At 39.2% G+C, this 25,814-nt stretch overlaps 1 protein-coding gene across 1 annotated transcript; it reads left to right on the forward strand.

Annotated features, from left to right (window-relative positions):
* C1QTNF3 (C1q and TNF related 3) lies at positions 1-24,169 on the forward strand. Its single transcript, XM_019737258.2, has 6 exons — positions 1-220; positions 6,169-6,280; positions 8,543-8,697; positions 11,808-11,937; positions 19,361-19,460; positions 23,295-24,169. Exons 1-6 carry the CDS (start codon positions 17-19, stop codon positions 23,452-23,454), a joined length of 861 nt encoding a protein of 286 aa, XP_019592817.1. The 5' UTR covers positions 1-16; the 3' UTR covers positions 23,455-24,169.
* Positions 24,170-25,814: the final 1,645 nt, after the last annotated feature.

Consider the following 25,814-nt stretch of genomic DNA (forward strand, 5'->3'; position numbering starts at 1 on the left):
TATTTATTGCACACCAATGTATAAAACCACTCGGCTGGCTGTAGCTCTTGTCTCCAGCTCTGGCATTTGCCCGAGGAGACTACAGCGCCTGGAGCCCCGGCCGTCTTCTCCAGGAGGCTGTGTGGCTCTGTTGAGAATCATGCTCGGGCAGCTCGTCTGTTGGCACCTGCTGGCTTTCTTTTTCCTCCCATTTTGCCTGTGTCAAGATGAATACATGGAGGTGAGCAGAAGAGCTAATAAAGTGGTGGCGAGAATAGTGCAAAGCCACCAGCAGACTGGCCATAGCGGCTCCAGGAGGGAGAAAGTGAGAGAGCGGAGCCATCCTAAAACTGGGACTGTGGATAATAACACTTCTACAGACCTAAAATCCCTGAGACCTGATGAGCTACCGCACCCCGAGGTAGATGACCTAGCCCAGATCACCCCATTCTGGGGCCAGGTACTCAGAATTCTCTTCTAACGATTACTGGGAAAGCTTCATGAGTTTGGCTGTTCTTGCTCTTTTCAGCTATGATTCTGAGGATGAATGCTTTCTAGAAGTTTGCTGAGCTGCTTGTGGGTCTCTTTCTGGGTGGCTCTGGGATAAGAGGGGGACTGCGGGTCTCTGTGAGAAAATCAACAGAGGTAGAACTGATGTGCTGGGATGAGAGGCTGCAGCGTCCGAAAGGAGAACAGGGGCCGCCAGCTCCCTGCTAGGCTGTGACTTGGTTTCTTCCTTCCGTTAGTATTAGTGCAGAAAGAAAGAGTGCTGACCTATGCAGACAGATGGATGGCTGTAGCTAATCATTTGCAGATCATAAGACAGATGGATTTTCTTAATCCTTCCCAGCAGGAAGAAGCTACCCATTGAGTTCTTCACTTTGATTTGCGAGTTTACTGTGACATTTCATGCCAGGCTTGTTGATTTGATTTATAGCATTCAAGGTTGCTAAATTTCTATGTTCAACCTGGACATATGTTTCAAAAAGGATCAAAGAGTTAAAAAACAAGACTGTGTGTATTTAAAATGCAAACCTTTTATGTATGCTCTAATGCCTGATAATTACAGTGGACTTGATATATTTCTCAGGGTATAAACTTAGCAATCAGGAAACATCTTATATTTCTTAAGGTAGTGTGAGAGTGTCAAGGTTTCAGTGTAGTGAATGGCAAATTGGTGAAAAACTCAATTTAATTTAAAACATTAAGAAAAGGAAGAAACAGATCTTTCAATGTCTTTATTTTTCAAATTATTAAAACATTTTTTAAATTGAGGTAAAATTGACATAGAACATTATATTAATTTCAGGTGTACAACATAAGGGAGAAACAGTTCTTGATTTACCTTCTAGGTATCAAGCATGCTGAAATCAGATGAAGGGGCACGTGGAGTTACTCTGAATTATATGGTATTTGAACATATAGGTTTTACCACAAGAATTGACTGCTTCCATGCATTAAATGGGCCCTGAAAAAGTGCTTGCCGTTGAAATCTAAACCCCTCCTACCACAGATGGAGAAATTTGGTTTGAGACGGGTTATCTGAACATACCAAGGTCACACACAGAATCAGCTGTAGATCTGGGACTAACCTGGGACTTCGAACTTGATCACACAATTCTGTGGGGCTGTGTCAAGAAAAAAAAAATGCTTCTTTAAGGAGCTACAGAATAAATTATAACCTTTAAATGTAAGCTCAGTGTTTGAAAACCACTTTTAAAGGTTGTCCTTCTGTCTGACAATCTTCTGGCTAATGGGTGTTTACGCTCATTTCTGTTTTCCATAGTGGTGAAGATATTTTCACCTTTATCCAAGCCTTGGTCTGGACTTTCCATTTCAATAGATGGACTCTTTGCTGCATGTTTCCTGGCCAGGGCAGAGTGAGTCCCCAGAGGCAGCAGAAGGCAGATGCAGACTGTCATCAGTCATTATTTCTTGGCAACCGACACCCAGCAGGCCACTGAAATCCAAATTAATTTCTACTCCACCCACATTCTGGTCCCGTAGGCATCTAGCATGGGAAAACAGATGGGAGGGAGGAGCAAAAAGCCACTTTCTGGCTGTTTTTGAAGCCAGGGGGCTTTGAAACTCCCCTGGGTTCCTGAAGCATTTCCAAACAAACGCCCAACAGGAGATACTGAGGAAATTTAGTCATTGGTATTCTAGTGGTTTTCAAAACACTCCTCTGGGTGTGGCCGGTTAGCTCAGTTGGATAGAGCATGGGTGCTCTTAGCAACAAGGTTGCCGGTTCGATCCCCACATGGACCGCTGTGAGCTGCGCCCCCCACAACTAGATTGAAACAACTACTTGACTTGGAGCTGATGGGTCCTGGAAAAACACACTTAAATAAATAAAAGTTTAAAATAAAAGAAACAACTCCTTTGCTAATGGGTATGGAAACCCACATTGAATTTTGGATTATACTGTGTTCTTCCTTCTTTCCTCACTTCCCCACCCTTCTTCTTTCAATTCTCCTTTCTCCTCATTCATTCTTTCACCAGTCGTTTCCTGATCTTCTACTATGTGCCCAGCTTTAGAATGGGCATAAATATGCCCAAGCTCCTTTCTCTGAGCAGTTCTGAAGGATTCTAGTGGGAATAAATTAGCAGATAGGTAAACACCATGTGACGAAGTCAATGCACAAAAGGCAGATGAGGAAACTGTTAGAGTGATGGTGACCACTGAGCTGGATCTCAAAGATGAGACAAAAAAGTTAGCTGTCCATGGAAGAAATAGTAAAATAAAAAATAATAATAAAATTAAAAAAATAAAATAAAATAAAATAAAAAATAAAAAAATAATAATGTGCCACAGCAGAGACTTGAGAGAGCCCATGAGGAGTGCGTGTGGCTGGAGCTCCTGAGGTATGGGAGAAAGACAAGGGGTGGTTATTGGGCCAGGCTGGAGGATTCTGTTGGCCAAATAAGGAGCTTAGATGTTACTTTGCCAGCAAAAGTTTTGTTTGTTTGTTTGTTTGTTCATAGCAGAGCAGTGAGGTGATCAGGTTTGTGTTCTAGAAAGATGCCTCTGGCTATGGGGTTCATGGTGGATTCGCATGTGCAGAGATGGGGGTAAGCAGACCTGGACTCTCTTTTCCTGGCATTTTCTTCTCCACAGCTCTTCATCAATCACCTTTATCAATCTCCCCTCCTCCTTCTGGATACCCTTCTCTCCCTCCTCCCATTTCCCGTCTCCTTCTTTCTCTTCCCTCTTCCTTAGGTTAAAGAAGGAGCTATGGCCTTTCTTTCCTAGAAGTTACTTACTAATAGCAGAGCTCAATTCTGAGCAACTGCTCCTGGGCCTCTGTCTACCAAATGGATGGAACTTCTCTTAGAGACTCCTCCTCCCACCCATTTGCATGTCCTTGGTGTTCAAATTTGGTTTAATTTTGGGAAAGGGGTTGATAAACTTAAGAGGGTGATATACAGTAACTACCTAATATGTAACCCTCCCTTACCTAGGGGAAAACTTCTCAATTCACACATCCTGTCATCTAACTTGTTCTAAGACTTCATCAAAAGGCTCACTAACTTTGTTCTATTTGACTGAACTTTGAAAGACAAGGCCAAAGGGAGGAACATGTGAAATGTCCTCTGCAGGTGCCCAACTAGTAGTAACCAGAAGTGTCTCCCTGTTTTGGTGGTGGGTCTAGTGCTCGAAGAAGCATGGGCATGCACACCAGCCCTAGTTAGCTCTGGTACAGCAACCCCTTCTCCTGGTCTTATCTAGTATCTCATGCCTAGATACCAGACGTTAAAAACAAAACATTTCTAAGTTATTGACTGAGACTTTGGGAAAGACTTTAGTATCTTCGTTTGCATCTTAGAGCTGGAAAGAAAATTCATGACCATCTTTACCCAATCTTCTAATTTAGCCACCAAGAAAAATGATGTCTGGGGGAAAGTGACTTCAGTAAAGTCACAGAGAACTGAGATGGGAGTTCAAGTTCCAGTTCAGTCATCTTTCCAACATTCTTAATGTCTCAGTATTTCAGTTCTATTCTTAAAACAAATGGTTCCGTTTCAGGATTTTCCCTCCTGCCCCTCCCTTCTTCTCTAAAATCCATTATTGGCAGAGTCCTGGATTTCTTGGAACTTAGAGACCTGTATTTCACATTAGCAAAGTCGTACCAGGAAATTATGGAATACTTACTTCTCAAATTGCATCTTTGCTTTAGAAGATGGGGCGGTGCTGTGGTGTCTGACTTTCCAAGTGTCTGAAAGCCCTTGTCTCAGACCAATTACTTTCACTGATTGTCTTTTCCTCCACCAGTTTCACAAAAGGTTTTCATACCTTTACATGCTTGGGTCTAGGGGGCTAAAGACTAGATTAAGACTTAGCTCCAAATTGTAGCTCCTGATCACTCAAGACTTGGGCTCTGAACTGTTTCAGGAGACGGCCTGGACCATGGGTACTGTTCTGCAGTTTCCCCAGATAGCTTGGTGGAAACCTCTAGGAAACAGGAATGAGAGAGTGAGGGAAAAGTCCAAGCTCATTTTTTATTTAAAAAAACAACAAACAAACAAAAAAAAAAACAAAGAAAAATAAGTAAAGTCTAAATGTACCGCAATGTGAAGCCTTGATCCACTTTTCTGTTCAGATTTCTAGTGATAGAGAAAAAGCAAATTTTACATCCTTTCTTCTTCTGTCCCTCCTTTTCTCCCTCCCGTCCTCTCTCTCTTCTCTCCTCCTCCCTCCCTCCTTTCCTTTTTTAAATGAATCCCTTAGCAACAATATGCTGTTTTCAAGAAACTGTTGAATTACAGTTGGTGTCTAGGAAAGTTTTTACAAGTATTTTGTATGATGTAATAAAGAGGCAAGTTGTCCATTTAGATGAGATTCCAAATTTCATACGCAACTGTAACCCTTCTGTCAATCAATTTCCACCAGATGTGTAGCTGCTTGAAGTGAAAGCACAAATTTCAGAAGTTTATCTTTGAATAAATAAACGTTTAAGTCAGTGTCATATTTGAATACATTTAGTACCCTTTAAGTACTCATTAAATATGGTTCACACAATGCGGTAATCACTTTAAATTTTGAAGTGGAGTACAAAACAGATCATGTTAAATACTTATGAAGAGGAAGTGATGAGACAAGTAAAGAGTTAACAGAAGCAGGCTTGTGAGGTAGCAGGAATGACCTTAAAAATTAACCACGTGGCTCTGAAACCCTGGCTAGCACTGCACCTGACAAGCACCTTACATCCATCATAGGTGGGAACAGAACAGTTCCCAGGAGACGACAATTGTAATGGCAGCCCCCCTACATCCTATATTTATATAAAATATAAACAGAAACCCGCTGCAGGTGTACCTATGGGACTCTGCCCTGGCTAAACTCCTTTTCCCTGTATTCTCTCTCTCTCTGCCTGACTTTCAATAAACCTTTTCTTCCTCTCACTTTGTAGAATCTCGTGGATTCTTTCACTTTTGCAGATGACCAGGGATAACTAATTAGTACACCAGTACAGGAAGTTTAAGTTGTTTCAAGACTTACCACCATTGATGTTACTATTTATCAACTGAAGTTTCATTGTTAAAAACACTTTTGAGTGGCTTCTCAGATGAACCAAACTTGAAATGAGGCAATTAACAAAAATGTATTGGACTAATGAATACTTACTTCATGTGCTTTATTTCCTAAGGTAATTTAAGTGTGTTGTGGCTGTTTGAAAAGCCAGTGTTACAATTCAGAATTTCTAAGAATTCTTAACCCAATGTCATGAATATTGATAGTCTTACTACCTGTGTTTGAAGTTGATAATTCTTATTATTTGAGGTTCATTCTATTTAGTCTAGCTACATCTGAGGCAACTGAGGCCATTGGGAAAGAAAGACTGTTTCAAGACTACTTCTGGGGTTTCTTCTTTTGGCTGTCATCAGTAGCAGCAGAAAAGTACTTCTCAGGAATACTGCCCCAATCCCTCATTCCCACTCACACTCCTTTCCAAAGAGCACATTGTTCTATTGACGCTCCTGTTTCCTTTTCCTTTTTGATCTTTGGTTCACCTTAGCTACCCTGTGACTCCTTTGCCACTGACATCTCCACCCTATACCATCTTTTCTGATGTTGCTGGGGTTTGTTTAGAGTTAAACTTACCTAGGGAACAAGGACAGAAGAAATTCAAAAGTCCTAATTACTCACAAGCACCTTTCTCTGAAGCGTCTCTTTGTATCTTTTTGAAGTCTCCACCATCGGGAGGACTGCCCCCAGACTGCAGCAAGTGTTGCCATGGAGATTACGGCTTCCGAGGCTACCAAGGGCCACCGGGACCTCCTGGCCCCCCTGGCATTCCAGGTAAGTAGGAGAGAGATGAACTGGTGCCAGCCTGATTCCAGACTGTGCCTATAATACAAGCCAGAAGTGAACCTAAATAATTAGAGATCACTTGTGTGTGATCCAAAGTGTATACATGGAAAATCCAGGAGAGTTGGGTAGACTGGGTTTATAGAGACAGTGTAGGTGGAACAGTTTAAACTCTGTAATGTTGATTATCTATACAACCCGAAGGCTCCCACAGGCATTGGTCACCCTGAGACACCAGATTCCCAGGCTGGGAGTCTTTTCACAATCATGGCGTATGGAACTACCTCATCTTAATCGGGACTTACCCTCGTTTCAGTGTTTCTGCCACAGCATGGTTCATGCATTATATTATATCTAACTTTCAGGGAATTTGTGAAGTGAGGATGTGAAGGAGAGGAGTCTACTGGTCTGGCGTATAGGTACCTCCATGGTGTCGTTCCCTGAGCTACCCATCTTTCTGTCAGATTCTTCATCCAGTGAAATTTTTCTTCCTGTGGCCTCAGGGTCTTTCATGTTCAGCTATCTCCCAGTTGACTTGTATGCCTCTTTTGGGCTCCTGGGAATATTTTCCCTCTCCTGCACCATGTGGTGGCGTGGGCAATGCTGTAGAGCTCCACTGCGCTCCTCTAGACCCACCATTCAGCCATCCCTGCTCTACTGGGTGGTGTCCCAGGCATGTGGGGTTTGGGTAATTTGCCAGTATCCTGAGTCAGCCACGGAAATGGCAACCCAGGTCCCCTCTCTCCTAATCTATCTGGGGTTTTAACTACTTTCTTTCTGAATCTATCGGGGGTTTTAATTATTTTCCTTCCTCCCCGGTCAATTCCTGGAGGTAGGACATTTTATCAGGGGTTGGCAAAGGTCCACTTGCTTTTCTCTGACTTACCCTCATCAATATTAATATTTATCAAATGAAGTTTAATTTTTAAAAATATTTTTGAGTGATTTCTCAAATGTAACCAAATTTAAAATGAAGAAACACTCTGTTTGACTTTAAATGGTGATGACTGGCTTGAAATCTATGTCACTGAACACCAGGGACAGCAGGTAGCAGGTGCAGTGGTTAGGGGTAGGGGCTAGTCAGACCCTTCTACAATCTCCTAAGGTCTAAACTCTTCTGAGGTTACAGGACAGGCTGTCCTAGCAGGAACAGTTTTGTCATTAGCACATTAACTGGTCAACACAGTCAAAGTTCATCCATCTGGAAAGATTGCAAGCCTGGTATGATACTTGACCAAAGGTCACAGACAAAAGAAACATCAAAAGGACCTAAAAGTCAACAAATATAAAAATAAAAGAAGAGGTGTAGACATTGTCTCTTAGTGGCAAAGTGAAGAGTTGAAATCATTATCCAAGTTGTGCTTTCGGAATTACTGTGAATTTTTTTTATCAGTGATTTCACTTTTTCACCATTTATAAAAGTGGTACATGTCTTGTAGAAAACTTCAAAAGGACGGAAAAGTATGTAGAGTGTCACAAAAATCACTCGTGTTCCATCCATTCACACACAAAAAACATATTCTGCACATATTTTTATGTAATTTGTTCTAGTCTTTTTCCCCTTTTGATATAACGTGTACATATATATACACATACCATAGTATGTAAGAAAGGAAAAAACTTATTAAAATTGTAATACTCAACATATACCGATAACAAAAATGAGTACAAGTCACGTTTGACTTCTGCAATTACACACTGCTACCATAATTCAATTCAACTTCGAAAATTAATACACAGATAACACCTCTAAAATGTGTACACATTTTTTTGGCACCCCATTGTATCATCCTGTCCCTGTTGATTCAAATCCTTTTTATCTAAAAATATTATAAATGTTATTAAATATTTTTCTTTAGCATTCTTTTTTTGTGTGACTATATAACATCATTTTCTGGGATGTACTATTTTTTTTCTTTAGTCCTTCCAGTATTGGTGGACATTTAGGTGGTTTCTAATCTTTGCTATTATAAATGATGCTTTGATAATAAGTCTTCTACACAATTTTTCATCCAAGTTTTACTTTATAGGAAAAACAGGCTTTGGAGCCTTAAGAGTGTCTAAGACTGTCTTCAGTGTCCCATTTGAAAGAGATCCCATTTGATAATGTCTCCATGGCTGTATTTGGGATTGTTTCGAATGATCCTCTTTTACAATTGAGCTGGTACATTTTTGAAGAAAGGGGCTGTGTAAAAATAGATGGTGAATATGAGTGACTGGGCTTCCTCATATCACGATGTCTGGTTGTTTAAGGAAATCATGGGAACAACGGCAATAACGGAGCCACTGGCCATGAAGGGTCCAAAGGTGAGAAAGGAGACAAAGGTGACCTGGGGCCAAGAGGGGAACGAGGCCAGCATGGCCCCAAAGGAGAGAAGGGCCACCCGGGGATCCCACCAGAACTGCAGGTAAGTCGTGCTCGGTGTATCTCCAGGTGACTTCTGAATTGTCTTGGCTGTTAGGGTCCAGGAGTCAGAAGGCTTGAGTGCTTCTTCAAGAGCGCACCAATGTTGAGTAAATCTGAGTCTCAATTCGTTCATCTGTAGGATGTTTGCGTAAGATCTATGCTGTTCAGGGTGGTTTGCAATCATTCTTAGGGAGAAGAGAAATTGATGAAGGGTGAGATTCAGCTCCTCAATAGACCCAATACAAGGCAACCCTGAATATCAGCTCCTCTCCCATTTTCCAAATGAGAAGATATGTTAAATAAAAATGTTTTTTCGCAACTCGAATATATAAACTTCTGGATACATAGAATATTGTAAGTAGACATCTGACCATGCCATTTGTTTATTAATTTTGTTACATTTACATATTTAAATCACATATACATATATATGGATATTAATGAACATATATTGCTTTCTATCAACTCAGATTTTTGTGGCAAAATTTTTATCTAAACTTTTTTCATGAGTATCTTCTTTATCACTAGAGACACTTTATTTTGAGTTATCCACCTACAGATTTCCAGACAAGATCATATTTATTTCAGCTTAAAGTTTTAAAAATCCATTCGTCAGGCTATGATTGGACATTTTAACCCAAATTCAAGTATCGATTTATCTATGTTTTTTTCTTGTATAAGTGATCTTCAAATTTTTTTTTGCCAGTGACATCTAAAACTTGAAAATGTGAAGTTAGGTCACCAAGAAAATAACTAAGTCTGGATTATTTTTTATTACTTTGGTTAATAGTTTTAAAATTGATTTTTCCAAGGGATTCCTATGAACATTGAAAGTTACTGTTTTTTATTAAAGTTGTTTCTGACTGGTATGTCTTCCTGAAACAGAAACTTGTGGTTAAAATAAAGTAACTGAGGGAACGTAATGTAATATGAGAGATTTTTAAAGAACTAGAATATAAAGCAACTCTTGTCTGTAGTGGCTGTATGACCATGTATAAATTCTGTCATTTTTGTGGGCCTTGTGCACTAAGAAGTCCTGTGTGTTACTCTAACTGGTTTTGTGGTTTTGCAACTTTTTAATGAATGCTGTTTAATAATTTTAGCAGCCTGTGAGCCATGTGCCAGTATAAATTTACAAAGACAAGGAGACAAATGCCTCTTGGCCGCGTTAAAGATGCCTAATAAGATGAATGATGAACATTTTCAAAGCTAGAAACTAACCTCAAACCTGTAAATGGTTATACCTGGCCAAGGGACCCTGGAGTATCTGGTTTCATGGAAAACAGTTACTAAATTTGCTTCACCAACTATTTGACCCTAAAACCACAATTGTATAATAATTTAGAAGAACTACTTTCACATATTTTAAAGGAGGCATTACACAGGAGGGAGGACTGGACTTAGGCAGATTGTAAAAGAGGGTGATTTCCAGGCCGCTTTATTCCTCTTTTAAAAATCCCTCCTCTGGTGTCACCCTTTCCCCATCCTTCTGCATCCACTGCTCTCATTATGTCTGTCTGACTGTCCAAGTCCTTTCTCTGTTGATTCTCTCAGGCCTGCCTTTTCCTCACCCCCCACCCCACGTCTTCCAGAACTTCAAATTATTTGAGCTCTCACCTCTTTCCCTAAAACTTTCATTCACTAAAGACAGATAATCCTCGAAGTTAAAGAATTTATAGATCTAATTCACACTCAGTTTCAATGACCTGTTTGGACAGGGGATTGGCATTGATTTTCAAATGTGACTCCACCGGCAGTATAATTCCCATGTGTGGGTATTTCTCATACCACCAAGCCATTCTCCAACACCAGTTGAGTGTCCTACAATTTCCCTTGATTCTGACACTATCTGAAGGTAGCATCAGTTCCCACAGGCTATGAGCGTCATCCTACGAGACAGCCCCGCCCCCTTCAGATGCCAGTAGAAGTCCAGGTTGTCACCTGTGCTTCCAACCGTCCAGTTATAGATGGAAGGTTTCAATGACCCCCCTCCTTGATTTTGATTAATTTGCTAGAGTGGCTCACAGATTCAGAGAAACATTTTCTTACTATATCACTGGTTTATTATAAAAGGTTATAAGTCAGGAATATCCAGATGAAAGCAATGCAGAGGGCAAAGTATGGGGAAAATTCACAGAGCTTCCATGCCCTCTCCTAGAACATGTACCAATCTCCCTAAATGTGCATATGTTCACTAATTCAGAAACTCTCTGAACCCCTTTCGTGTGTGTGTGTGTGTGTGTGTGTGTGTGTGTATGTGAAGGCTTTGTTACATAGTCGTGATTGATTAAATCATTGGCCTTTGGTGATTGAACTCCATCCCCCCAGCCCCTCTTCCCTCCAGAAGCCAGAGGTCTGGGTGGGACTGCAACTTCTGACCCTCTAATCACAACGTTGGCTCCACTGGCAACCAGCCCGAGCTTCAGGTTACCTGTGCCACTTTCCAAAAGTCACCTCATTGATATAACAAAAGACACCTTGATCATGCTCAGCCTTTATGAACTTCCAAGGGTTTTAGTAGCTGTGTGCCAGAACCACCTGGGATGAAGACTAAATATATACAGAGGGTGCCAAAAAAATGTATACACATTTTAAGAAAGGAAAAAAAACTGTATGAAAATTGTAATATTCAATATATACTGGTAATAAAAAATGAATACGAGTCATGTGCATACATTTTTTTTGGCACCCCCGGTATTTATTATAAATGCTTTTGGGGGAAAAAATGACACAGGGTAAAAAGAATTAAAAAGTTGTTTGGCTTCAGGGCTTCTCAGATCGTTAATATGCTAATACGCATTTTATAATTATAAGTAGAAGATTTCATCCAAGTTTTCCCAATACTATTTGGTAACAGAATTTAATATTTCAAAAACCATTTGAAAGTCAAATGTTCCTTGAAACCCATGATATATATGATCATTTTAATGGCTGCCTAGCATGAACATGTTAGATATTACCACCATTTATTTAATTTATTCTCCATAGATTAATGTTTAAGTTACCTCTGATCTTGCTATTACACATACTTTTGAAATAAACTTACTTGTATGAAAACCTTATTTCTTTAAAATAAATTGCCTATGAATTAACCACCAACTCTTTCCTTAGATTGCATTCATGGCGTCTCTGGCAACTCACTTCAGCAATCAGAACAGTGGGATTATCTTCAGCAGCGTTGAGACGAACATTGGAAACTTCTTTGATGTCATGACTGGTAGATTTGGGGCCCCAGTATCAGGTGAGATGTGAAAATAAATGAATAGCTGAATCAATCACTCTAACAATCAGGAAGGAAAGAAGGAAGGGAGGGAGGGAGGGAGGGAGGGAGGGAGGGAAAGGATGAAGTGGGAGGGAACTAAGAAAGGAGTTAATTCTTTCTGATTCTGGTTAAAACAAGCTGCTCATATATAGATTTCTGTTGGATTTCAAAGTAAATGAATTAGAACCTCAAAAGACAAAAACACTTTTTAAAATGATGTCCATGGTTACTAAAATTATTATCTCTGATTTGAACTGACTTAAATAATTCCTAAGGAGGGCATAGTTACCTTTGACTTGAAAAGTCCTTACATAATAATTCTTATAGTTTAGATGTGTCGTAACACTGTCCTCTCCTAGCCACCACCCCAAGGAAGTCCTGATCCTATTTTTAATTTTAAAAAAATGTTGAGCACTTCTATATTCATTTCCTATTGCTACTGCTGTAACAAATTATCACAAACTAAGGAGCTCAAAACAACACAAAATTATTCTCTTACAATTCTGGAGGTCAGAAGTTCAAAATCAGCTTAACTGGCTAAACTGAAGGGATATGCAGCGCTGGCTTCTCCGGAAGCCCCAGGGGCTGGCCTATCCCAATTTTTAGAGGCTGTGGTCATTGCTTATCTCTTGGCCACATCTCTTCAATCTGTGCTTCCACTGTCACATCACCTCCTCTCAGAGTCTGACCTCCTTGGCTCTCTTATTAGAACAGTGTGACTTCCTTGGGCCCACCTATATAATCCAGGATAATCTCCCCATCTCAAGATCCTAAATTTAACACCTGAAAAGTCCCTTTTGGCTCTATAGTGACATTCACAGATGCTGGGGACTTTAGGACCTGGGCGTCTATTTGGAGCCATTATTCAGTCCCCCACCAACTTCATTACTTTCTGGCACCACAACTTACTTCAGGCTCATCTTTCATTTTATTCCTGTCCCAGCTCTGGAAATACCACTTCTGCAAGGAGCCTTTTTGTTTGTTTGTTTTAAATTGGAGAATAGTATTTAAAAACCAAGATCAAGGTACTAGGTGTGCTCGTTGCTATTGTGATGTCACTGCTTCTGGCTCCTATCAACAGAAGAGCTAAAAATATATGTTTGGACACTAACCCATGTATATACACATATCTATATTTATTTCCCTGTCTATCAACATTGTGTGTTAACAAACATACACACACACACACACACACACACACACACACACGAGTTTATTCTCATACATCCGACTCAAATATAGCACCACTGGATTCTTTCTAGAATTCCCTTTATTTATTTGTCACTTCCTTCTTTGATAGTGAGAAATCTAGCTTTAGAAATCTACAATATATTTACGTATTTTATGAACCTTAGTATTCAAATAAAGTAGTTACAAAATTGCATGTCCATGAGAAATAAATTTACCAAATAGGGTATAATGTTGGTGTACAATTCTTTTTATCTTTATAGTATCCACTTAAAACAGTCACATCCTTTCTTCCCCATGCCCTTCAGTTGGTTACTTCATTCATTTACAATATGGTTAGATTCATTTGTCTGTCTCATCTTGAGTTTCCTTGACATTCTGGCCCAGTTTTAAAAATTCTGTATGCAGCAAAATTAATTCTTGTGGTATACAGGTCTGTGGGTTTTAACAAGTGCATAGAAATGGGTCCCCACTGCCACAGTATGGACCAGTAGTTTGTTTCTTTTCCTTTCTATGTAGCATTCCATTAAATGAATATATTACAGCTTGTTTATCCACTCATGAGTTTAAGACAAAACAAACAAACAAACAAAAACCACATTTAGAGTCTTGGAGAATGGGCTTTTTGTAATGTTTCTCTTTATCCTTCATCATATTTCTGGAGTCTACTTTGTTTAATATATTATAGCTACTCTAGCTTTCTTTTGGATAGTATTTGCATGGTGTATTTTTCCATCCTTTTACTTTAAAGCAACTTATATCTTTATATTTAAAGTGATATTCTTATAGACAACATATTATTAGTCTTAATTTTCTTAATCTAATCGGATAATCTCTGTGATTTAACCAGAGTGTTTAGGTCATTCACACTTAATGCAATTATTGATATATTTGGATTAAGATTTATCCTCTTGCTGTTTCCTATTTGTCCTACCGGTTGTTTCTGTTTTCTTTTTCCCCATTTCTTGAGCACATTTTCATTCCATTTTAGCTCTATTGATTTATTATTTAAAACTCTTTCCTAAGTTATTTTTTCAGTTGTTACATTGGCATTTACAATATTAACCACCAATTAATCAGAATCTAAATTCAAATAATATAAGACTGCTTAATGTACAGTGTACTGACCTTGCAACAGTGTTTTCCTAATTCTTCCCTCTGATCCTTTGCATTATAGTTATTACACATTTTAATTTTTTTACATGCTGTAAGCACACAATAAATTGCTACCATTTTTGCTTTAGATAGTCAGTTATCTCTTAGAATAGTGCTTCTCAATCAGAGGTGATTAGTTTAGACTTATCCTGCAATTTAATATATTCAGTGTTCACCATTAGTCATTTTACTGAATTTCCCAGGCATCTCTTTATTAGCTAAATTTTATCCTTTAATTATTTTCTCAAGAAGGCTTATGACGTCAATGTTCCCTGAGACTTTATATGTCATAACTTTTTGTCATAACCTTGGCTGCATATAAAAATCTTGGCTTACAGTTTTTCTTTCCCTGTCTTTTGGCATTTGGCCTGGAGAACTCTGGAATAAGTCTGAGTTCTTCTTCTTATAAGTGACTTAATCATTTTGTTTAACATCCAAAGATTCTTTTTTTTTTACTTCAAAGTCCAATGATTTTTCTAGGATAAGAGTTGGTCATTCTGGGTCAACTTTTTCTGCTATGCAGTGTGTCCTTTTGTTGTGTGAGGGTAAATCTTTTTGTCCAGGAAAGTTTCTTTGGATTATATTTTTAAATGTAAATATCCATACTGTTTTTTTTCTCATTGTTGTACTAAGGTGAGGTGGCAATGGGAGCAGTCTGACATGTGCTAAGAATTCAGGCTATACGTGGTACATTGTCTATAGAATATTTTAAAACTGTAATGAAATCAACTAAAAGTTAGATTTTTCTTATCATCATAGACCAGCAATTCTAAACAATGTCACTGATAAAATATTTCCTGTGGGGTGGACCACTCACAAGCATTCCCCCCAAGCCCTGACCCCCTCCCCATGTTCCTTAGTATACCACTGGTTAACTTCTTTAAGGATTCCAGTTATGCCTGTTTGTTTTGTTTTCAACTTTTTTTTTGTCTTCTGTGTCTATTATTTAATCTTTCGTTGTTCTTTGTCTTCATTTCCATTCCATCTTGTTTGCTTTTTCTATTTCTGTACTGCATGTTCTTAATTGTATCTTCTGAGGGTTTGTTTTCCTTTTTGCCTCTTTCAATTTTTTCTCTCTTGGTTTTGTTTCTGTGATACTTCTTTTTTTCTTTTTTCTTTTCTTTGCTTTTTCTATATCTTACACCAGTTTTCAATTCTTTTGAGGGGCCATTTCTCTCATGATTTCTTGCATTTTTGTTTCATAATATTCTTTCATAGAGACATTTACTTCATTAATATGTTTTAAACTCATGATGCAATATTTGGTTACAATTTTCATCGACTACATGACAACATTTCCTCTTGGTGAGTCTTCTTCATTTATTGGTAACTTTTGCTGTTCTTTTCTACTTTTTAAAAATTAACTGGTAGTTGAATGAATTGGATTTTTCTAGACCCACTATATGCAGTAGTTTTTGTGGGGACCCCAGCAGCTTTCCAGGCTTGGTAAGTCAATGGCTCCCTCCCCTGCTCTCATGGGACTCACTGGTCCTTTTAAGTAGAGCCCCTCTCTGTGTGTTTTCCCTGTATGGCCACACTTCCTCTGATTCCCCAGACTGTGCTGCGTCCAGGGAGACTTCTGTAACTGGCCTTGGACTTGCCACTTCTCTTGTCTTTAGGAGTCTTCTATTAGCTGGCAGATTCTGAGAGCTGCCACTGCAGGACTGCTTTGCACACTTTCTGTACTTTATTTAGCAACTTTTCCCGAAAACGTAACTTTGCTTGATCTCAGCCCTGCTCATTGGAGCTTCTTTGCAGCATTTCTACTTCAGATTGGCCCTTCCCTGTCAGAGAGTGTATTTTTCTTGGCACTGTTTGAGATGGGCTGTTATTTGGCCTCCTGAAATCTCCCTGCCCCCCACCCATGTTCCCTCCATGTGACTCTGCCTGCTGTCAGTGACATTTGACAGCACTTATAAGTATTTTAAATGTATTGTGTGTTTTTTCCCCCCAGTTTCTTAGTTTTGCAGAAAATGGATACTTTTGGTATTTGTTTTCAACTCTTCTTCTTTCTCTATATGGTACACAGAAGCAAAAGAAAATTCTGATGGATGCAGTGGCCATGTGAGATTTGTCATAGATGCTTTGAATGTGTGCCTTGATTTATTTTTCTATCCGCCAGGTCAGAAAGGAACTGACACATGTAGTGATAGAAGCAGTCTTTCATCACACTTCAATCAGCTTTAAACTTTCTTATGTGATTTTTCTGCTTTGAAAGTCTATGTTATCATTTTCCTGTAACTGTTTTTTTTTTTTTTAAACACCATCTGTGCCACAGATGACATAAATGCCTAGATAAGCCCAATCAATGGTTCCATTGCTATCACTACGGTCACCTTCGAAATACTTCATAATTGAAGGATTTGGTAGTTTTTTTAGAACTCTTTTGGGCTGAACAGAATTCTGACAATAACAATTATTTGACTCCCACTTTACTGTTTAAACCTCATCCAATAGATTGCAAAATGACCATTTTATGCTTTTCCACTTTGGGATGAAACAAAAAGTCTGCTTTCTGCAATTACAGTAACACAAAGAGCTGAAAACCCTAGTGCAGGTGTGTTGCCTCTGTTTTCAGTACCTTCCCTTGTAGAGGAAAGCCATATGTGGATAAAATATATATTCACTTTTATATTTCCAACTCTAGGAATTTCATTTATTCACCATCTGGTTTCTTAGTCTGCTCTTTCTAAAATGCCTCTGCAATCTATTTTTTATAGTAGTCATCATTTTTTTCATGAAAATTAATATCCTTTCTTGTCCTTTTGATTCCAGCTACATCTTCTTGAGGCATTGAAAATTGGAGTGCTTGTGAGAGAGAGAGAGAGAGAAAGAGAGAGAGAGACTAATAAGAAGTTTTATGAAATGTGAAAAACTGAACACATATACACTACTTTCTTTGAGTCCTCTAATTTTTATCTGCCTTTACTTTTCATTGGTGGACTAATCTCTAGGCCTATGAATGTACATGACTGATTTCTATTCCATTTCCTTTATTCCCAGCATATTGAATATGCAAGTCTGATGCTAAACGAAGCATAATCATACTTCTTTATTTGATTCAACTCAGAGGCAGATGAATCAACATGATACCCTTGCAGCTTCTTACTTGATTACACCTTTGGAAAAGAGCATAACACTGTGCAGTACTCTTTCAAAAAATGTTTCCGGGTTTTTCTCTCACAAAGCCTGTTATTGTCAGAATGTTTGTGTCCCACCCCACCCCACACCCCAAATTCATACATTGAAAACCCAATGTCCAAAGTAATGGTATTAGGAGGTAACTAGATCCTGATGGCAGAACACTCATGAATGGGATTACTGCCTTCAAAGAAGGGGCACCACAGAGCCCCCTAACCCCTCTTCTATGTGAGGTCACAACCAGAAGTCTGTGACTTCGAAGAGGGCTCTCACCTGACCATGCTTGCACCATGGTTTCAGACTTCCATCCTGCAGAACTATGAGAAATAAATTTCTGTTGTTTACGAGTAGAAGCGACTCAGTCTACGGTATTTTGTTATAGCAGCTTGAACAGACTAAGACAAGGCCATTAGCTTAAAAATGTAGCATGGAAAATAATAAGAGCTTGATGATTTATATTCGTTCATCATTCCAAAATGTACTTTCAAGTCTAAGACCCATTGGGGTTGAGAAGATTTTTCCTTTGCTCTCATCTTCCTACTATTGGATTCTTCTTAATCATCCGGTGAAGGTGTTTGCCACACTGGCATTTAGAATGTAACAGGTCATAGTAAATTGTTTTCGATTAGGAGCCCTAGAATCTTACAAGAAAACTCTTATCTCTTAAAATATGTTCAACTTTTTCAAATGAGAAGGATTCATAGTTTTAGTAGCAAGGTTATGTGCTGAGTCAAAGTTGCATCTTTCTGTTTATTGTACATGATTTTACCTACTCACAATGGATAACATTGGAAATTACTGGAATTGTAATATTTCTTTAGAACTGATGAACATTTAGCTTTGCGACAGTACTTTCTTTTCTTTGGCTAATATCTGTGGCAAGTGTACTTATTCCCTGTAATGTTGTACGTTGTTTATTTTGTTGGGCCCCAGAGGGCCAGGTGTTAATCAGTGCATAGCTCTTACCTTGTCCATACATGTCCTGTGCTGGGTGCTGAGGACAGTTAATCTGTACGTAGGAACAGCATGTTCTGTGCCCTAAGCACTTGGTCGGGGGCAAGTGAGACACAGCCAAAATGAGGTTGACTCTTTCCTTTAGAGTTTGTAATCTGATTAGGGACACACAGTACAAGGTCGAGGTCAGACAATTAAGTTCGAGAACTCACCCTAGAAAAAGTGCTACATACCTCATCACTGAATATCACTACGGTCACCTTCGAAGTACTCCCCTGGGGAAGCTATGCACTGATGCCAGCGCCTAGTCCACCCTTCAAAGCAATTTTGGAACTCCTTTTCTGGAATGGCCAGCAAAGCTGTCATTGTATTACCCTTGATGTCCTGAATGTCATCAAAACATCTTCCTTTCAATATTACCTTTATCTTCAGGTAAAGAAAGAAGTCACTGGGAGCTAGATCAGGTGAGTAGGGAGGGTGTTCCAATACACTTATTTGTTTACTGGCTAAAAACTCCCTCACAGATGGTGTTATATGAGCTGGTACATTGTCGTGATGCAAGAGCCAGGAATTGTTGGTGAAAGTTCAGGTCGTTTTCATCTAACGTTTTCACGCAACTTTTCAGCACTTCTAAATAGTAAACTTGGTTAACAGTTTGTCCAGATTCATAATGAATAATCCCTCTGATATCAAAAAAAGTTAGCAACATTGCTGCAACAAGTTTGCAAACTTAATGGTCAGACCTCGTATATACATTGAGAAAGTCTCCAAAAAATTTAAAGCCGTTTGAAGGTAAGAGCAGGTAAAGGGGCACTCATGCAAATGAGGGCCAAGAAGAACCTACACACCACTTAGACTATCAACAAAAGAAGTGTGAAGTCATGTGGCACCTCTCCCTGTGATCTCACAGTACTCAATGTACGACATATTAATATAAATGTAAATAAATACCTGCCTTTTTCAGGTGTGTATTTCTTCACCTTCAGCATGATGAAACATGAAGACGTTGAGGAAGTGTATGTGTACCTCATGCACAATGGCAACACGGTCTTCAGCATGTACAGGTGGGTGGGCTTTTCTATCACAGGTAGCATCCACACCGCCATAGTTTGCTCAAAGGATGGCAAATGCCAGGGAACTGATTCTATAGGAATCGACACAGGCTGACGTGGACACTGTCATCACTGAGAACTCCTGGGCACCAATGTATGGCCAGATTATAATTACTATTTGGGAGGAAGTAAACCCGATGCACTTAAGCATAAACAGGTTAAGAAGACTTGAGCTAATTTCTTGCATCACTCTCCATAACTAATCATTTGTATTCTTTTCTTAACTCACTATTTCTTCTCTTCTCTCTCAGCCTTTTCTTCTGCTTTCTTACTCTCTTGCCCCCTTTGCCTAGATTTTAGCCTTCTCCACCGTCCAGCTGGCGGATTGAGAGCTGGGAGTGGGTCCCTCTCTTTTGGCTGTGCTGCTGCTCTGATATTTATCCTAGCAACCTGGCACCAGGAATCCTTGGGGGGGGGGGGGGATTATTTTAGAAAGAAATATTTCAACATGCTCTGATGTAAACTTAGGATGTGGGAGAGAAGCAGAGCCCTCATCTTTCCTATAATTAAATCAGTGGTGAGTGATCTATGAAAACCTTTGAGGCTGTTATCTTTTCCTTGTTATTTTTGATGACTTGTGAGAATTACCATATTTTCTTCTGGAGTCTGGCCTCCAGTGGGAGGATGCATTTGAAATACCAAAGGAGAAAAAGATGAGTTAAGTATGTAAAGCTTCTGCAACAAAGAGATCCAGAATATAGAGGCTCGAACACTCTAGAACTCTATTTTTCTTGTTCAGTTCCAGGCTGGGAAAGATACGAGGCAGAAAGGGTGAAGGAGGGGATTGTGTGGATGTTGGGAGGAGGGCGTGGGGCTCGGCCTGGGTTTTGAAATCATAGTCTGGTGAAAGCCATTCTGCTATCTATAAAACTGACTTCCAAATTCTCGCCGTCATTGTCTGCCACAGTCAGAAGGAGGAAAGAGCATCAAGCTTGTGGAAATTTTTATCCATCAGGCATTTTATTCAGAGAACATTGTCACATTGTTCCCCACCCCTAACTGCACCTAACGAGTGCAAGGACAGCAAGGAAATGGAGAGCAGCTTCTATGGAAGAGGGGAAATGGAGTCTAGTGAACAGCTAGCTACCCTCTGTGCCCCTCTGACTACCAAGTATCTCTTGAACCCTTCTTCCCACACTTAGAATGCCTGTCTCCCCATCTCTGCCCCCATGGGAGAGAGACTAAACTTCAGTTAATGCATCCAGCTCAAAGCCCAGAACCTCAGTGGACGAGCAGTCCTTTTCATCAAATCAGTCTCTGGGCTCTTTCTCCCTTGGCTTCTGATTCTTCTTCTGAGAGGGTCTTCCGTGTTTATGTGTCTCCACGGCCTCATCAAAAAGATAAATAGGTTCTCCTTGGCTCTTTCACAGCCCACTTTCTGCTGGTGCAAAGTTGAGGGCTCAGAGTATTCAGTTGAACATCCCAAGCCCTTTTTAGGCCAGGTTTGGATTTTTTGGGGTAATACCATTTTCTCAGTAATTTAGCAGGCTTTTGCTCTATTGGCTACCAGTGAGTTATATGTGTTAGTAAACCACAGACAGTTTTGTTTTGTTTTAGTTTTATTGGGGAATATTGAGGAACAGTGTGTTTCTCCAGGGCCCATCAGCTCCAAGTCGTTGTCCTTCAATGTAGTTGTGGAGGGCGCAGCTCAGCTCCAAGTCCAGTCGCTGTTTTCAATCTTTAGTTGCAGGGGACGCAGCCCACCATCCCATGTGGGAATTGAACCAGCAACGTTGTTGTTGAGAGCTCGTGCTTTAACCAACTGAGCCATCCGCTGCCCCTCCGGAAGCTCGGTTTTTCATATTGGCTGCACCAGTTTACATTCTTACCAACAGTACACAAGGATTCTCTTTTCTTCCCATCCTGGACAACACTTGTTATTTCTTGTCTTTTTGATGATAGCCATTCTAACAGGTGTGAGGTGATATCTCACTGTGGTTTTGATTTTCATTTCCCTGATGATTAATGATGTTGAGCATCTTTTTATGTACCTGTTGGCCATCTGTATGTCTTCTTTAGAAAAATGTCTCTTCAGATCCTCTTCCCAATTTTTAACCGGATTCTTTGGATTGTTTTTTTGTTTGTTTGTTTGTTTATTTGGTTTTTGCTATTAAGTTGTATGAGTTTTTCAAAATATATTTTAGATATGAACCCCCTTAACAGATATATATGATTAGCAAATATTTTCTCCCATTCAGTAGGTTGCCTTTTCATTTTGTTGATTGTTTGCTTTGCTTTGCAGAAGCTTTTTAGTTTGATATAGTTCCACTTACTTATTTTTGCTTTTGTTGCCTTTGTTTTTGGTGTCAAATTAAAATAATTATCATCAAGACTAATATCAAAGATCTTACCACCCATATTTTCTTCTAGGAGTTTTATGGTTTCGCATCTTACGTTCAAGTCTTTAATTCATTTTGGGTTAATTTTTGTATATGGGATAAGATAGTGGTCCAGTTTCATTCTTTTGCATGAGGCTGTCCAGTTTTCCCAACACCATTTATTAAAGAGACTGTCCTAGAAAGACAATATTTTTAATTCATCAGATTGTGTCACAGGCTGTGTCTATTTGATTGAATGAGAAGTCTTAATGGGCTGACATCAACTTTTATCTCTGTTCTTTCTGGTATAAAAGCACTTGTCTTTTCTAACCCTGTTACGCCCCAACAGTCTACACTCTCTCTGCTTCAAACATGTCAGTTCTTGTCTGAGCTTATCTATACTAGAAACATCTTTCTAAAAACAGCCAAGTGTATTTTGATAGGCTTGTTAGGCATTAGGTCTACCTTCCAAGTTATTGCATGTTTTCTCAAATATTTTCTACAGCATAACATGGATCTCCAGCTTTTAAACCCTCTCTATTTGCTTCCTCATAGCTCTCTGCCTGACCATGACCCAATGCAACATACAGATGGTCCCTGACTTACAAGGATTCAACTTACAATTTTTTGACTTTACGAATATGTGAAAGTGATACTCATTCAGTAGAAACTGTACTTCAAACTTTGAATTTTGATCTTTTCCTGGGTTAGTGGTGTGTGGTACCATACTCTCTACGTTGCGGGACAGCAGCAATGAGCCTCCACTCTCCGTCAGCCACACAGTCACGAGGGTAAATAACTGATAGTCTACAGTGCATTCATTGCCCAACTGTAGGCTAATGTGCTAGTTCGTAAGTGTTCTGAGCACATTTAAGGTAGGCTAGGCTAAGCTGTGGTGTTCAGTAGCTTAGGTGTAGTAAGTACATTTTCAACTTATGACAAATTTATTTGAACATAATGATATCATAAATCAAGGAGCATCTGTATTTTAGTTTGGGTTATGGCAGCACCCTCCTTTAGTATCAAATTCTAAATCAATTAGGGTAGACTAAACTGCTGTCACCTTGGCCCAATGTAATGGCTTGAACATAGCAGAAATTCCTTTTCTTCTCATGGAACAGTCCAGAATGGTTGTTCTAGGTTGAGGCACATGAGAAAGAGCTTTCCTCTACATAGTTTTCAAGCACTTAGGCTTCAACATATAACTTCCAGAGTAATTCTCGTCATTTTCATTAGCATCCCATACAGTCATAGTGAGGAAGATCAAGGAGCGATGTTTGTGAGAGTTGTATCGGCCAATCCTGTTAGTGGCACATATTACTTCTGTTCACCTGCCATTTGAAGAACTTAATCCCAGGTCTATACCTAAATGCATGAGAGTCTGGGAGTGAAGGGAGGGCAGATTTTGGTAAAGAGCTGGCTGTCCATTGCAAAGACTGAGTAGTTGGTGCCTTTTTTTCCTTTCCAGCTATGAAACAAAGGGGAAATCAGATACGTCCAGCAACCATGCAGTCCTGAAGCTGGCCAAAGGAGACGAGGTCTGGCTGAGGATGGGCAATGGCGCTCTTCACGGGGACCACCAACGCTTCTCTACCTTTGCAGGCTTCCTGCTCTTTGAAACTAAGTAAATATTTGAATAGACCAGATCCACTTTAGGGAAGACTTGTAGCCAGCTGGTATTGTTATTAATATGATCTGAGGGATATTAGAGTTGAGGGTTCTACATGTCATGTTTTTAAAATTTTTATATTGGTTACATTGTTAATCATGCTACAGGTACAGCATTAATGTGGGATGACTCAGGGGCTCAGAAGAATAAACCACAAAACAGCTTTCCCAAGTGCCCTTGACTAGTATACTTAGCACTTTTATCACTCTTCCCTCAGCACCTAAAAGAAAATTACCCTCTTGATACAGGTTGGAAATAGTTGTTCCCATCAGAGAAGTCATTCATAAAGGGTTTGGGCTGCTCTGTTTTCTTATAATAGCAGGTTTCAGGAACCCCTGAGGTTTTGGGTTCATTATTATAACTTTTCAGAGAATAGGATGCAGTGATTATGATGGTGACAGGGCAAGAACAGGGGCACTTGCCAGGACTGAGGTACCAGAAACATTTGTGAAGCCTACACTGGGAAGTAACACTTTGATCCAGTGGGTCAATATTCATGAATAAAGTAGAGAAATTTTTTAGTAACTCCAGATAGCTTTTAGATAGCAAAAGTATTCACAATGCCCACAAATAATCGATGCCTCCTTTTTTTTTTTTTTTAAATAAGGATACTGCTGTAATTAAATATTAACTTCTAACAGCTTGTATTTTGGGAAATAAAATTTTCTCATGATCCAGAATTGAGTTTACCAGATCTGGTTTATCAGATTGACTCTTTTCCCTTGTGTTTCTTAGATTATGATAGCTCTTTGTTCACACTGACCTGCAGAACCAGTTGAGGTGAGTTTAAGTCCACATCGTACGCACAGAATCACCTCTTTTCTCTCAATTTAGAAATTATCCTAATAAACTTTACACACACTGACAAGTCGTGTTAAAGGAGATAAAGACTCAGTTATACACAGTCAAAATAACGGTGACAAAATAGGAGACATGCAATAAAATCCCAACCTTTTTAAATAAAAAATGCCATGACTTCCTGGATTACCATATTTAATCAATATTCACACAACAGCTGTACCACTTGACTTTTGCATATCCCTCCACCCAAAATCTATTCTCAGAGGATTAAATCAGTCACCAAAAGGATATTCACGAGAATGCACTATAGATACTCTCTGAAGATAGTACCCAAAGATAGTACCCCAAATTAAGCAAAGAAAGTATCATTGGAACACGTGTTTAGCCTGATGTTGAATCATATTTAAAATGCACTAGAGAGACGCATATTTGACAAATACCGTATAATGAATTCCCTTAGAAGTAATGAGCTCTGAATTTATTTTCTGTTACCATTTGAATTTCCACAGAGGCTTTTAAACTCTGAATTTACTCATATTGATTACCCCTGTCTCCGGAAGCGGAGAGAATCAATTAGGGCTGCACTATTAGCCAACTTAGTGTGTTTCATGCTCAGTTCAGCCTTTGACACTTCTCTTTTGATCTGCAAATATTTTTAAACTTTTCCACATGCAGTACTATTTAAAAGTGAATGGATATTAGCTATAAAGTGCTTGACTGGTAATGCTTTTGTGGTGTTGGATACATCCCCACCCCCCATCCTTTCCTCTGGAGCTGTGGGGTTATGGGGTTGAAGTTTACAGTGACCAAATGTCATAATATATTTCGTAACAGTACATTGCCAATAGCTATTTGGATGTTGCATGCTGTCCAAAGGAATTCCACATCTAAAAACAAACTCTAAAAGTACAGTACCTAGAGGAGGAAGATATTGTTCTGGCTTTAGATAAAATCGAGGCAAGAAAAACGTTAATAAGCATTATATGAAAATATACACACCTTTGTTTAATGTACCATTTTATAGTGTTCTTAATAAAGTTAAATAGCCATACAATTTAAGTCCCTATGATTTGTTAATGTAAAGTTAAAAGATTTTCATGCAGATGAGGTGAACCGCCATACACTGTTTTGATGGACACAAAGCAGGGTCACTTGTCTAACAAAAACTCCACCTTTCAGTTATTCCATTGTTATAACTTCAATCCTCTGAGTTTTGAAGACAGTGATGTTTACAGGATCCTTTAATGAAATCTGAGTATCTTGGAGGGTAAGAGATCTTCATCACAACTGGAAGTATGTCTATGGTGATGTCTAAATTCCAGTTTTCACTTTAGTAGACACATCCAAGGGCGCAGGTGGAAAGCACTTTGGGCTTGCAAATAAGTACAGGGTGTGAAGAAGAGTGATTATTAAGGAAGGTGGGAGGAGGCTAAGATAATCATTGATGTTTTCCAATTTTCACCCATGACAAGAATTAGACATGGAAGACTAGTTTTACAAGCCTTCCTAAAACTAAGG

This window comes from Rhinolophus sinicus, linkage group LG03 (genome assembly GCF_036562045.2).
Source record: "Rhinolophus sinicus isolate RSC01 linkage group LG03, ASM3656204v1, whole genome shotgun sequence".
Taxonomy (NCBI): domain Eukaryota; kingdom Metazoa; phylum Chordata; class Mammalia; order Chiroptera; family Rhinolophidae; genus Rhinolophus; species Rhinolophus sinicus.